This window comes from Mobula hypostoma, chromosome 1 (assembly GCF_963921235.1).
Source record: "Mobula hypostoma chromosome 1, sMobHyp1.1, whole genome shotgun sequence".
NCBI lineage: Eukaryota > Metazoa > Chordata > Chondrichthyes > Myliobatiformes > Myliobatidae > Mobula > Mobula hypostoma.
In genome coordinates this window covers 101,085,052-101,099,328 of record NC_086097.1, presented here as the reverse complement: position 1 = coordinate 101,099,328, position 14,277 = coordinate 101,085,052, and the positions used below count along the sequence as shown (strand labels likewise).

At 44.7% G+C, this 14,277-nt stretch overlaps 1 protein-coding gene across 4 annotated transcripts in view; it reads left to right on the top strand.

The window, feature by feature from the left end:
* The window catches only part of LOC134349452 (uncharacterized), a 420,820-nt gene that overhangs the window by 47,287 nt on the left and 359,256 nt on the right, over positions 1 to 14,277 (top strand). For all 4 annotated transcript variants that reach the window (XM_063053823.1, XM_063053798.1, XM_063053832.1 and 1 more), the window contains one exon: positions 5,951 to 5,989. In XM_063053823.1, the coding sequence (XP_062909893.1) occupies positions 5,987 to 5,989 (3 nt within the window). In that variant the 5' untranslated portion in view covers positions 5,951 to 5,986. The remainder of the gene's footprint in view (positions 1 to 5,950; positions 5,990 to 14,277) is intronic.

The window sequence follows — 14,277 nt, the reverse complement described above, 5'->3', positions numbered from 1 at the left end:
GAAAACGAGAGTTTTTTGGACAGGACCTACAGTGAGGTCATTATACCGAGGATACCGGAAGAGATAAGGGAGGCGAGGAAGGAAAGGATGCTTGAAGTACAGGAGACCCTGGGGGATGTGCCTCTTGTAAACAGGTTCACCCTCTTGGAAGCTGTCGGGACAGAAGATGATGCCAGCCTGAGAGGCGGTCGGGTCTGTGAGTCAACAATTGGCGCTGAAGCAAAGCCGAGGAGACAGACGTCAGGCAGAGCCGTGGTTGTAGGGGACTCCATAGTGAGAGGTACAGAAAGGGGTTTCTGTGGCAACAGGCGAGATTTGAGGATGGTGTGTTGCCTCCCTGGTGCCGGGATCCAGGATGTCACGGACCGATTGCAGGGAATCCTGAACAGTGAAGGGGAACATCCGGAAGTGGTGGTGCATGTCAGCACAAATCTTGTGGGGAAGAAGAGGAAGGACATTCTACAGCGTGACTTCAGAAAACTCGGAAGAAGGCTGAAAAGCAGGACTTCCAGGGTGGTTATCTCTGGTTTGCTTCCAGTTCCTCATGCTGAAGTGGGCAAGAACAAGGAGATAATGGATCTGAATGTGTGGCTGAGGAACTGGTGCAGGAAGCAAGGATTTACATTCCTGGACCATTGGGGTATGTTTCGGGGTAAGGATGAATTGTACAAAAGGGACGGGTTGCACCTTAATAAGTGGGGCACCAGCATTCTGGCAGGCAGGTTTGCCTCTGCAACACGGGTGTGTTTAAACTAAGTAGTGGGGGGAGGGGACGAACTGGAAATGTAAGGATGGAGTTAAAGGGAAAGTGAGAATAAGAAAAGTTAAGAAAGACAGCAGAATCAACAGAGCAGAAAGCTCAAGAAGGGATCATCCAGTATGGCCAAGTGAAATAGGAATTGATATGGGAGGTGAGGGGAGTAATGAATTAAAAGTATTGTATATGGATGCACGGAGTATCAGAAATAAAGTGGATGAGTTTGAGGCACAGTTGGAAATTGGTAAGTATGATGTTGTGGGAATAACAGAGACATGGCTTCAAGCGGACAGGGCCTGGGAAATGAATATTCAAGGGTATACGTCCTATCGAAAGGACAGACTGATGGGCAGAGGGGGTGGGGTGGCTCTGTTAGTGAGGAATGATATTCAGTCCTTTGCGAGGGGGGACATAGAATCAGGAGACGTAGAGTCAGTATGGATAGAACTGAGAAATTCTAAGGGTAGGAGTTATCTACAGGCCCCCAAACAGTAGCCTGGATATAGGGTGCAAGTTAAATCAAGAGTTAAAATTGGCATGTCGCAAAGGTAATTCTACGGTTGTTATGGGGGATTTCAACATGCAGGTAGACTTGGAAAATCAGGTTGGTACTGGACCCCAAGAAAGGGAGTTTGTGGAGTCCCTCCGAGATGGATTCTTAGAACAGCTTGTACTGGAGCCTACCAGAGAGAATGCAATTCTAGATTTAGTGTTGTGCAATGAACTGGATTTGATCAGGGACCTCGAGGTAAAGGAGCCATTAGGAGGTAGTGACCATAATATGATAAGTTTTAATCTACAATTTGAGAGGGAGAAGGGAAACTCAGAAGTGTCAGTATTACAGTTGAATAAAGGGAACAATGGTGCTATGAGGGAGGAGCTGGCCAGAGTTCAATGGAACAATACCCTAGCAGGGATGACAGAGGAACAGCAATGGCAAGTGTTTCTGGGAATAATGAGGAAGGTGCAGGATCAGTTCGTTCCAAAGAGGAAGAAAGATCCTAAGGGGAGTAAGGGGAGGATGTAGCTAACAAGGGAAGTAATGGACAGTATAAAAATAAAAGAGAAGTATAACATAGCAAAGACGAGTGGAAAGCTGGAGGATTGGGAAATTTTGAAAGAGCAACAGAAGGTAACTAAAAAGGCAATACGCAGAGAAAAAATGAGGTACAAAGGTAAACTAGCCAAGAGTATGAAGGAGGATAGTAAAAGCTTCTTTAGGTATGTGAAAAGGAAAAAGATAGTTAAGACCAAAATTGGGCCCTTGAAGACAGAAATGGGTGAATTTATTATGGGGAACAAGGAAATGGCAGATGAGTTGAACAGGTACTTTGGATCTATCTTCACTAGGGAAGACACAAACAATCTGCCAGATATAATAGTGGCCAAAGGACCAAGGGTAATGGATGAACTGAAGGAAATTTATATTAGGCAGGAAATGGTGTTGGATAGTCTGTTGGGTCTGAAGGCTGATAAGTCCCCGGGACCTAATGATCTTAATCATTTTCCAATGTTCTATAGATTCACGATTAGTTCCTGTGGATTGGAGGGTGGCTAATGTTGTCCCTCTGTTCAAGAAGGGAGGAAGAGAGAAAACAGGGAATTATAGACCAGTTAGCCTGACTGTGGTGGGAGAGATGCTGGAGTCAATTATAAAAGATGAAATTACGACACATCTGGATAGCAGTAGCAGGATCAGTCCGAATCAGCATGGATTTACGAAGGGGAAATCGTGCTTGACTAATCTTCTGGAATTTTTTGAGGATGTAACTATGAAAATGGACAAGGGAGAGCCAGTGGATGTAGTGTACCTTGTCTTTCAGAAAGCCTTTGATAAAGTCCCACATAGGAGATTAGTGGGCAAAATTAGGGCACATGGTATTGGGGGCAGAGTACTGACATGGATAGAAAATTGGCTGGCTGACAGAAAACAAAGAGTAGCGATTAATGAGTCCCTTTCGGAATGGCAGGCGGTGACCAGTGGGGTACTGCAGGGTTCAGTGCTGGGACCGCAGCTGTTTACAATATATATTAATGATTTAGATGAGGGAATTAAAAGTAACATTAACAAATTTGCCGATGACACAAAGCTGGGTGGCAGTGTGAAATGTGAGGAGGATGTTGTGAGAATGCAGGGTGACTTGGACAGGCTGGGTGAGTGGGCAGATGCATGGCAGATGCAGTTTAATGTGGATAAATGTGAGGTTATCCACTTTGGTGGTAAGAACAGGAAGGCATATTATTATCTAAATGGTGTCAAGTTAGGAAAAGGGGAAGTATAACGAGATCTTGGTGTTCTTGTACATCAGTCACTGAAAGCAAGCATGCAAGTACAGCAGGCTGTGAAGAAAGCTAATGGCATGCTGGCCTTCATAACAAGGGGAATTGGTTATAAGAGCAAAGAGGTCCTTCTGCAGCTGTACAGGGCCCTGGTGAGACCACACCTGGAGTACTGTGTACAGTTTTGGTCTCCAAATTTGAGGAAGGACATTCTTGCTATTGAGTAGGTTCATAAGGTTAATTCCCGGTATGGCAGGACTGTCATATGTCGAAAGATTGGAGCGACTGGGCTTGTATACTCTGGAATTCAGAAGGCTGAGAGGGGATCTTATTGAAACATATAAGATTATTAAGGGATTGGACACGCTGGAGGCAGGAAGCATGTTCCCGCTGATGGGTGAGTCCAAAACCAGAGGCCACAGTTTAAGAATAAGGGGTAGGCCATTTAGAACGGAGTTGAGGAAAAACTTTTTCACCCAGAGAGTGGTGGATGGATGGAATGCTCTGCCCCAGAAGGCTGTGGAGGCCAAGTCTCTTGGATGCTTTCAAGAAAGAGATGGATAGAGCCCTTAAAGATAGCGGAATCAAAGGTTATGGGGATAAGGCAGGAACTGGATACTGATTGTGGATTACGAGCCATGATCACAGTGAATGGCGATGCTGGCTCGAAGGGCTGAATGGCCTACTCCTGCATCTATTGTCTATTGTCTAATTAAGCCCTTTGTCCTCCTCTGCTGGACTCTGAATTTCTCCCAGTCCTCAGGTGAGCGGCTTTTTTTGGCTAATTTGTATGCTTCTTCTTTGGAATTGATACTATCCCTAATTTCCCTTGTCAGCCATGGGTGCACTACCTTCCCTGGTTTATTCTTTTGCCAAACTGGGATGAACAGTTATTGTAATTCATCCATGCGATCTTTAAATGCTTGCCATTGCATATCCACCGTCAACCCTTTAAGTATCATTTGCCAGTCTATCTTAGCTAATTCACGTTTCGTACCTTCAAAGTTACCATTCTTTAAGTTCAGAACCTTTGTTTCTGAATTAACTGTGTCACTCTCCATCTTAATGAAGAATTCCACCATATTATGGTCACTCTTACCCAAGGGGCCTCTCACAACAAGATTGCTAATTAACCCTTCCTCATTGCTCAATATCCCATCTAGAATGGCCTGCTCTCTAGTTGGTTCCTCGATATGTTGGTTCAGAAAACCATCCCGCATACATTCCAAGAAATCCTCTTCCTCAGCACCCTTACCAATTTGGTTCACCCAATCTATATGTAGATTGAAGTCACCCATTATAACTGCTGTTCCTTTATTGGATGCATTTCTAATTTCCTGTTTAATGCCATCCCCAACCTCACTACTACTGTTAGGTATCCTGTACACAACTCCCACCAGCGTTTTCTGCCCCTTAGTGAATCCCTCCCCCTTGCGCCATTTTTCAAGCCACGTATTCATAGTCATACTTTATTGATCCGGGGGGAAATTGGTTTTTGTGACAGTTGCACCATAAGTAATAAATAGTAATAAAACCATAAATAGTTAAATAGTAATATGTAAATTATGCCAGGAGTAAGTCCAGGACCAGCCTATTGGCTCAGGGTGTCTGACCCTTCAAGGGAGGAGTTGTAAAGTTTGATGGCCACTGATATATCCTCCTATTTCTACTCTGACTAGCATGTGGCACTGGTAGTAATCCAGAGATTTTTACCTTTGTGGTCCTACTTTTTAGTTTATCTCCTAACTCCCTGAATTCACCTTGTAGGACCTCATCCCATTTTTTCCCATATCGTTGGTACCTATGTGCACCACGACCACTGGCTGTGCACCCTCCCACTCCAGAATGTCCTGCAGCCCCTCAGAGATATCCTTGACCTTTGCACCAGGGAGGCAACATACCCTCCTGGAGTCTCGTTTGTGGCCGCAGAAACGCCTATCTATTCCCCTTACAATTGAATCCCCTATTACTATAGCTCTCCCACTCCTTTTCCTTCCCTCCTGTGCCGCAGAGCCACCCATGGTGCCGTGAACTCGGCTGCTGCTGCCTTCCCCGGTTGAGACATCTCCCCCAACAGTATCCAAAACAGTATATCTGTTTAGGAGGGAGAAGACCTCAGGGGACTCCTGCACTAGCTGCCTACTGCTACGCTGTTTAGTGGCACCCATTCCCTTTCTGCCTGTGTAACCTTTACCTGCGGTGTGGCCAACTCACTGAACGTGCTATTCACGACTTTCTCAGCATCGCGGATGCTCCGGTATGAATTCATTCGCAGCTCCAACCGCTCAATGCGGTCTGCCAGAAATTGCAGCTGGACACATTTCCTGTACACACAGTCGTCAGGGACACTGGAAGTATCCCTGATTTCCCACATGCCGCAGGATGAACAAACCAGATATGTGTGGTTTGGTAATTGGTATAATTTGGTGAGAATAAAATGTGGAATTAATGTCTGATTCGTGTAAATATCTGATTGATGGTTGGTATGGACGATGGACCGAAGGGCCTTTTTTCTGGGTTGTATCTCTCTGATGTTTTTTTAAAAAAAGGGGAAAAAATCTCCTTTTAATAGTATTACTTTCATCCCTGTATAAATGCATATTCAAAACTATTTTTTCCTCTGCATCAATGTTTTTAAAAGAAAATCTGCAACCCACCATGTTCTTGTATTTCCTGTACATTTTGGCCTCTAAGCAGGGGCTCTGGTTGTGTGTGATCTTCACAGTTTTATAGTATTACTTGTACAATTGTTTGGATATTATAGGCTACCTAGTCTTCTGCAGTCTGTTTAAAGAGGAAGATGTAGTTTTAAGTATGCTTTCTCATACTTTTGCCTATGTGCTTTTTCTGTGGAGTAATTCATTTACAATTTTTGAGATGTATGATGGTTAATTTTAAAATTTGTCCTTGCAGGGAGAAATTGAAAGGATACATGAATATAGTGAAATTATGGTAAGTGTGCAGAAATACTGTATCACAATTATTTTTCCATGATATATTTGAAAAATTGTGCCAATCCATTTGTAATATCTTTTATCCCCCATTTCTTTCTAAAGTAATCCCAACTTCTCCAGCTGTGTTGAAGTATATAAAACTGTGCTCTTATAGAGCCGCTGGCTGGTTGTTTGGAAAGTAAAATACTACATTTTGGAAATCTGAAATAGATCAGAGAATTTGGGAGTGCTCATCAAGCCAGGCAACATCTGTGGTGAGAAAAGCAAAAAAGTGAAAAATTGAGATAAAAGGTCATGTGTCTGAACTATTTTGGAGTTTTTTAGTGTCTACATAGCTATTGCTTTGCTAATAGCTTTGGATGGGGTTGTCTGTTGGTGATTTAATACATGGTATGTAAATTGGTTTACACCTCAATGATTCTGGAGATTTTTTTGAGGTTTCTGTGGGTTGAAAATTATTAAAACAAGATTATATTTCTGAACCTCCAGTAACATGATCTGATACTTTATACTTTATATTTTATTGTCGCCGAACAATTGATACTAGAGCGTACAATCATCACAGCGATATTTGATTCTGCTCTTCATGCTCCCTGGAGTACAAATCGATAGTAAATATTAAAAATTTAAATTATAGATCATAAATAGAAAATGGAAAGTAAGGTAGTGCAAAAGAAACTGAGAGGCGGGTCCAGATATTTGGAGGGTACGGCCCAGATCTGGGTCAGGATCCGTTCAGCAGTCTTATCACAGTTGGAAAGAAGCTGTTCCCAAATCTGGCCGTATGAGTCTTCAAGCTCCTGAGCCTTCTCCTGGAGGGAAGAGGGACAAAAAGTGTGTTGGCTGGGTGGATCGTGTCCTTGATTATCCTGGCAGCACTGCTCCAACAGCGTGCGGTGTTAAGTGCGTCCAAGGATGGAAGATTGGTTTGTGTGATGTGCTGGGCTGTGCTTACCTTGAAGCTGATGGTAATACCTATGTATTGTGATTTCATAATCAATTACAATGATTTTTACACGATATGGGGTGTATGTCATTTAAAATGGTATTGAATAAGATGCATATTTTTGAAAGGAGGGTGAAATTAAAAGAAAAGATTAAATTAAATATAATGCAATTGGATTTCATTTAATTTAACCTTTTAAGTGGAAAAATTCTGTTTGTGAATGTTTTATGAGTACAGATTTAAAAGGTAGTGTCCTGGACAAGAGGATTAAGGAATAAGCGAGACATGTTATGCATGGAGGAAGAACAAAGGGTAGCTAGAGAGGGTAGGACCATTCAAGGCTAAAGTAGGAAATTGTGCCTGAAGCCAGAGGAAGCACGTGTGGTACTAAATTACTGGTTTGTATTGGTATTCATCAAGGAGAAGGGCTGGCCTGGAGGGTAGTAAGATCATTTTGGTGTATGCTGATATTCTAGAGTATGTTGATATCAAGGAGAAGGATCTATTGAAGAATGTTAAGACGGATCAAGGCCCAGGGCCTGATGGGGTCTGTTCCAGGTTATTCAGAGAATCAAGAAAGGAGATTACTGGAGCGTTGATGAGTTTCCAGAGGACTCAAGTAGTCAATGTTGATTCTTTGTTTAGATAATCCAGCAAATTATAAATTGGTGAACCTTACATCAATGGTATGGTAACCATTTTAAAGGATTCTCAGACATGGGATTTACTTACATGGAAAAGCATGTGTTTAATAGTGACAACATGGCTTTATATGAGGCTGATCATGTCTTGTGAACGTGATTGAGTTATTTCAGGAGGTGATGAAGATGATTGTAAGGTAATGGTTGTTGTCTGTGCAGACTTTAGTAGGGCATGTGACAGGTCTCTAATGATGGGGTGATCCAGAAGATTAAGATAGTTAGTGTTGGAGGGTTAGCCTGACTGGAGGACTGTAACCAGTGGTGTTCCACCAGGATTAGTGTTTGGAAGTTATTTTGGTCAAAACTGTAGATGATCTGATTAGAAAGTTTCCAGATTACACAAAAGGAGGAGGAGAAGATGGCAGCACGATGCAGCATGGGTGGCCTCTCCGGTGAATGATATCTGTATTTGTCAAGTAGGATGCCGTGCACAATCCTGATTTGATGGAGACAGACGTGAGAAGCACGGAGGAACATCTGGAGAAACTTCTGAAATGCCCGCTTCGCTGCCGCTGCTACTGTGCGATCAAGAATCTCCGGAGGGGAAGGCCCCGAATCCTCGGCTTTGCCTGTGGCTTGGTGGCCGGGGCCGGGGTCAAAGCACTCGGCAGAGATGGTGCTCGGTGCTCGGTGTTGGAGGGCTGGTCGGAGGCTCGAAGTTTTCAGACTGACTCAAGAGTCGGCTGTGGTCAGATGCTTCCAGGGTGCTGCATCGACAAGTTTGCGGCGCTGGAGGTTCATGGCAGGGAGAGTTTTCTTCCTTCTACTGTCTGCATGAGATGATGGGACTTTCGAGACTTTGAGACTTTTTTTTTACCATGCCCATGGTCTGTCTTTATCAAATTACGGTATTGCTTTGCACTGTTGTAACTATATGTTATAATTATGTGGTTTTTGTCAGTTTTTTTAGTCTTGGTCTGTCTTGTGTTTCTGTGATATCATACTAGAGGAACATTGTAAAGACAAAATAATCTGCAGATGCTGGGGTCAAAGCAACACTCACAACACGCTGGAGGAACTCAGCAGGTCGGGCAGCATCCGTGGAAAAGATCGGTCGACGTTTCGGGCCGGAACCCTTCATCAGGATTGTAGAGGGAAGGGGCAGAGGCCCTATAAAGAAGGTGGGGGGAGGGTGGGAAGGAGAAGGCTGGTAGGTGCCAGGTGAAAAACCGGGGTGGGGGAGGGGAAGCAGGGAGGTGATAGGCAGGAAAGGTGAAGAAGGAATAGGGGAAACACACAATGGGTAGTAGAAGGAGGCGGGACCATGAGGGAGGTGATAGGCAGCTAGGGGAGGCTGCAGAGTGACATAGGGATAGAGGAAGGGAGGGGGAAGGAATTACTGGAAGTTGGAGAATTCTATGTTCATACCAAGGGGCTGGAGAATACCTAGACGGTATATGAGGTGTTGCTCCTCCGACCTGAGTTTAGCCTCATCATGGCGGTAGACGAGGCCATATATGGACATATCTGAATGGGAGTGGGAAACAGAGTTGAACTGGGTGGCTACTGGGAGATCCTGTCTGTTTTGGTGAACGGAGCAGAGGTGCTTGATGAAGTGGTCCCCCAATCTGCGTCGGGTTTCACCGATGTAGAGGAGGCCGCACCTGGAGCACCGGATGCAATAGATGACCCCAACAGACTCACAAGTGAAGTGTTGCCTCACCTGGAAGGACTGTTTGGAGCCCTGAATGGTGGCAAGAGAGGAGGTGTAGGGACAGGTGTAGCACTTGCGCTTACAGGGATAAGTGCCAGGTGGGAGATCCGTGGGGAGGGACCGATCCCTGTGGAAAGCGGAGAGGGGTGGAGAGGGAAAGATGTGCTTAGTGGTGGGGTCCTGTTGAAGGTGGTGGAAGTTGCGGAGGATAATGTGCTGGATCCGGAGGCTGGTGGGGTGGTAGGTGAGGACAAGGGGAACTCTGTCCCTGTTGTGGTGGCGGGAGGATGGGGTGAGAGCCGAAGTGTGGGAAATGGAGGAGATGCGGGTGAGGGCATCATTGATGACAGCAGAAGGGAAACCATGGTCCTTAAAGAAAGAGGACATTTGAGATGTCCTGGAACAGAAAACCTCATCCTCGGAACAGATGCAGTGGAGACGGAGGAACTGGGAATAGGGAATGGCATTTTTGCATGTGGGGGGGTGGGAAGAGGTATAGTTGAGGTAGCTATGAGAGTCAGTGGGCTTGTAGAAGATGTCAGTGGACAGTCTGTCTCCAGAGATGGAGATCGAGAGATCGAGAAAGGGGAACGAAGTGTCCGAGATGGACCAAGTGAATTTGAGGGCTGGGTAGAAGTTAGAAGTAAAGTCGATGAAATTGATGAGCTCAGCATGGGTGCAGGAAGCATCACCAATGTAGTCGTCAATGTACCGAAGGAAAAGTTGGGGAGCAGTACCAGAATAGGTTTGGAGCACAGACTGTTCCACATAACCAACGAAGAGGCAGGTATAGCTAGGGCCCTTGCGAGTTCCCATAGCTACACCCTTGGTCTGAAGAAAATGGGAAGAGCCAAAAGAGAAGTTATTGAGTGTGAGAACCAGTTCCGCCAACTGGAGGAGGGTAGTGGTGGTGGGGAACTGGTGAGGTCTGTTATCCAGAAAGTAGCAGAGGGCTTTGAGGCCTTCTTGATGGGGAGTGGAGATGTATAGGGATTGGACATCCATAGTGAAAATGAAGCGGTTCGGACCGGGGAACTGGAAGTTATTGAAGTGGTGGAGGGCATGGGATGTATCCCGGATGTAGGTGGGGAGGGACTGAACTATGGGTGACAAAATGGAGTCCAGGTAGGCAGATACAAGTTCAGTGGGACAGGAGCAGGCAGAAACTATGGGGCTACCAGGACAGTCAGGCTTGTGGATCTTGGGGAGGAGGTAAAACCGAGCGGTATGGTGTGTGGGAATTATGAGTTTAGTGGCTGAGGATGGAAGGTCTCCAGAGTAAATAAGGGCGGTGATGGTACAGGAGACAATGGTTTGATGTTTTTTAGTGGGGTCCTGTTCCAGGGGTAAGTAAGAGGTGGTGTCAGAGAGCTGCCGTTTGGCCTCAGTGAGGTAGAGGTCCGTCCGCCAGACTACTGCAACACTACCTTTGTCAGCAGGTTTGATGGTGAGGTTGGGATTAGTGCGGAGAGAGTGGAGGGCAGTGCGTTCAGAGGGAATGAGGTTGGAACAGGAGAGAGGAGTGGTGAAGTTGAGACGGTTGATGTCTCGGCGACAGTTGGAGATAAAAAGATCGAGTGCAGGCAGAAGGCCCGGGTGGGGCGCCCAGGAGGAGGAGGACAAGGGTTGAAGACGGGAGAAGGGGTCCTCAGTAAGGGGAGGGGAATCCTTGCCAAAGAAGTAGGCTCGGAGACGTGGGTGATGGAAGAAGAGTTCAGCGTCATGGCGGGCACGGAACTCACTGAGGTGTGGACGGAGGGAGACAAAAATGAGGCCCTTGCTAAGAACAGAATGTTCTACCTCAGAGAGGGGAAGGTCAGAGGGGATGGTGAAGACACGGCAAGGGTTGGACATGGGGTCAGAGGAGGGTGAAGGGTGGGAGTTCTCAGGAGGGAGGGGGGGTTGCGATATTCTGGGAGAGTGGGGTTAGGGGAGGATGAGGGATCAGAGGAATGGAGGAGCAATGAGGAACATTGTATCATTTCTTAATGCATGCATTACTAAATGACAATTAACGAGGACTGCGTGTCCTCATAATCTAATCTAAATCTGGAGTTGTGGATGGTGAAGAAGATTATCAGAAAATACAGCAAGATATAAACCAGTTGGAAATGTGGGTGGAGAAATGGTAGATGGAGTTTAACCAGGAAAAATGTGAGATGTTGCTTTTTGGAAAGTGAAATGTAAGGGGATTGGCGGTAACATTAGGAACATTTATCACAAAGGAATCTTGAGATACAAGTCCACGGCTGAAAGTGGTAACACAAATAGACAGGGTGGTAAAGAAGATGTATGGCATGCTTGTCTTGGTCAGTGTATTGAGTAGCACAAACAAGAGAAAATCTGGAGAAGCTGGAAAGTCGAGCAACACAATTATGTATCCACTTAGCCAGCTCTCCCTGGATCACCTGTGATCTAACATTCTAGACTAGCTTCCCAAGGAAACCTTGTTAAAGTTCTTGCTGAAGTCCATATAGATAACATCCACTGTCTCACTGTCCTCATTCATCTGCTTAGTTGCCTCTTTGAAGAAATGCTCAACAGGTTTGAGACATGATTTCCTCAATTTGGGGAGTGTTCTTTATGAAAACAGGTAGCGTGAACTTGGCTGTTTCTCCTTGGAGCACTGTAGGATGAGAGGTGACCTGATAGAGGTATATAAGGTAATGAGAGGCATTGATCATGTGGATAGCCTGAGGCTTTCTCCCAGGGCTGAAATGGCTAACATAAGGGGGCATAGTTTTAAGGCACTTGGAAGTAGATACAAGAGGGGATGTCAGGGGTACATTTTTCACACAGAGTGGTAGGTGCGTGGAATGCACTACCAGCGACGGTGGCAGAAGCAGATACAATAGGGTCTTTTAAAAAACTCTTGGATAGGCACATGGAGCTTAGAAAACTAGAGGGCTATGAGGTAGGGAAATTCTAGGCAGTTTCTAGAGTAGGTTTCATGGTCGGCACAACATTGTGGGCCGAAGGGCCTGTAATGTGCTGCAGATTTCTACATTCAACACACACAAAATGCCGGAGGAACTCAGCAGGCCAGGCAGCATCTATGGGAAAAAAAAAGTCCAGTCAATGTTTTGGACCAAAGCCCTTCGGCAGGACTGGAGAAAAAGAAGCTGAGCAGTAGATTTGAAAGGTGGGGGGATGAGAGAGAGAAACACCAGGCGATAGGTAAAACTTGGAGGGGGAGGGATAAAGCAAAGAGCTAGGAAGTTGATTAATGAAAGAGACAGAAGGCCGTGGAAGAAAGGGGATGGGGGGAGGAGCACCAGAGGGAGGTGATGGGCGGGCAGGAGTTAACATGAGAGAGGGTTAAGGGGATGGAAAATGGTGAAGGTGAGGGGGAGAAGTGGAGGCATTACTGTAAGTTTGAGAAATTGATGTTTGTGTCATCAGGTTGGAGGCTACCCAAATGGAATATAAATGGTTGTTCATCCAACCTAAGTGTGGTCTTGTCCCGACAGTGGAGGAGGCCATGGATAGACATATCGGAATGGGAAGTGGAATTAAACTGGGTGTCCGCTGGGAGATCCTGCTTGTTCTAGCGGACAGAGCGTAGATGCTTGGCGAAGTGGTCTCCCAATCTGCATTGGAAATTGAGTGGAAAAGACAGCATCATGTTACAACTGTATAAAACTTAGTAAGCTACATTTGGTGTATTAGGCACAGATCTAGTCACTGCATTACAGAAGACTATAAAGGTTTTGGAGAGGGTGCAGAAGAGGATGCTATCTGGTTTAGAGTATTAGCATTACTGTTCTCATTGAACAAACTAGGATTGTTTTCTCTGGGGCATTGAAGTCTGGGGGTGAACCTGACAGGAGAATATAAAATTGAGCAGCATTGACGGGATGGACAAATATTGGAGAGAATAGCTTTGAGATGAGAGGGCAGAAGTTTATTTTTACACGTAGAGTATGCATTACCATGTGAGGTGGTTGAAGCAGACATGGTAGCCACAATTAAGAGGATATTTGCAGGTACATGAAAGGGCAAGGCAAGGTATATAGACCATGTACAGGCGATAGATGTCAAGTTGCCTGTTTCTGTGCTGTGCTGCTTTATGTTCTATTAAAATGACATCTACCACAAAAGAGCTTGAGCAAAATGTAAAAATAAGGGCTGGTTTTGATTTCACTGCATTAAACAGTGTTTTGATATAATTTTGGTATTGAGGGCTAATTATGTAATATTTATCTTTTCATATTTTGAAAGTCCATTTTTGAATAATTGGAGCCAACAGATTTCTCTGGAGTTTTATTAGAATAGAAGCATATTGAGTTGGTTTTCCTAAGGTGTTACTTCTGAATACATGTGCATGCTGTTCTTGGCCATTCGGAGTGATATCAGCTAAACTGCACTTAACAAAGGACTGTGCCTCATTAGAATGATTTACAATGCAGAACAATTTCAGTTGATTATCCTAAATTGTATGGCACAGTTTAATTTGAGATATAATTTTGGAATAATGAAAACAAAGGTTGCCTACTTCTGCCCCAATCTTTGTCCATGTTCATGAAAACCTTGCCCAGGCCTTTGTTGTCTCCAGAATTGACTTATTCCTTATTTCTGCAATGTTCTGTCATTTTGCAGTCTGCTCGGAATTCTCCATCCCTCTCTTTTGCAGATAATCTGTACAACTTCTGCTGCCCAATTACTGGTGCTGTGTCGGCATGTCTAAAGTAAGTGAGTAAAAGATCTGACTCACTGGAGATCTTTGTATTCGTACTTATCAGTGAGGTGACTGGAGGTCATTTCATGGAACCTGTTCATATTTTGTTGTTTCTCTGGATTGATATAATATTAAGGGTGATTTAAATCTGTATGGAAGTAATGTTTTTATCTGGAGTATAGATAGTCATAGCCCTATCCTATATATTCTTCTTAAATCTTAATGTGGATTAGATTTAAACTGGAAGTAATCTGATCCCTTTCAAAGTTGCTCTGTGCAAGTTATTCTTTTATGTGCCTGAAAATAG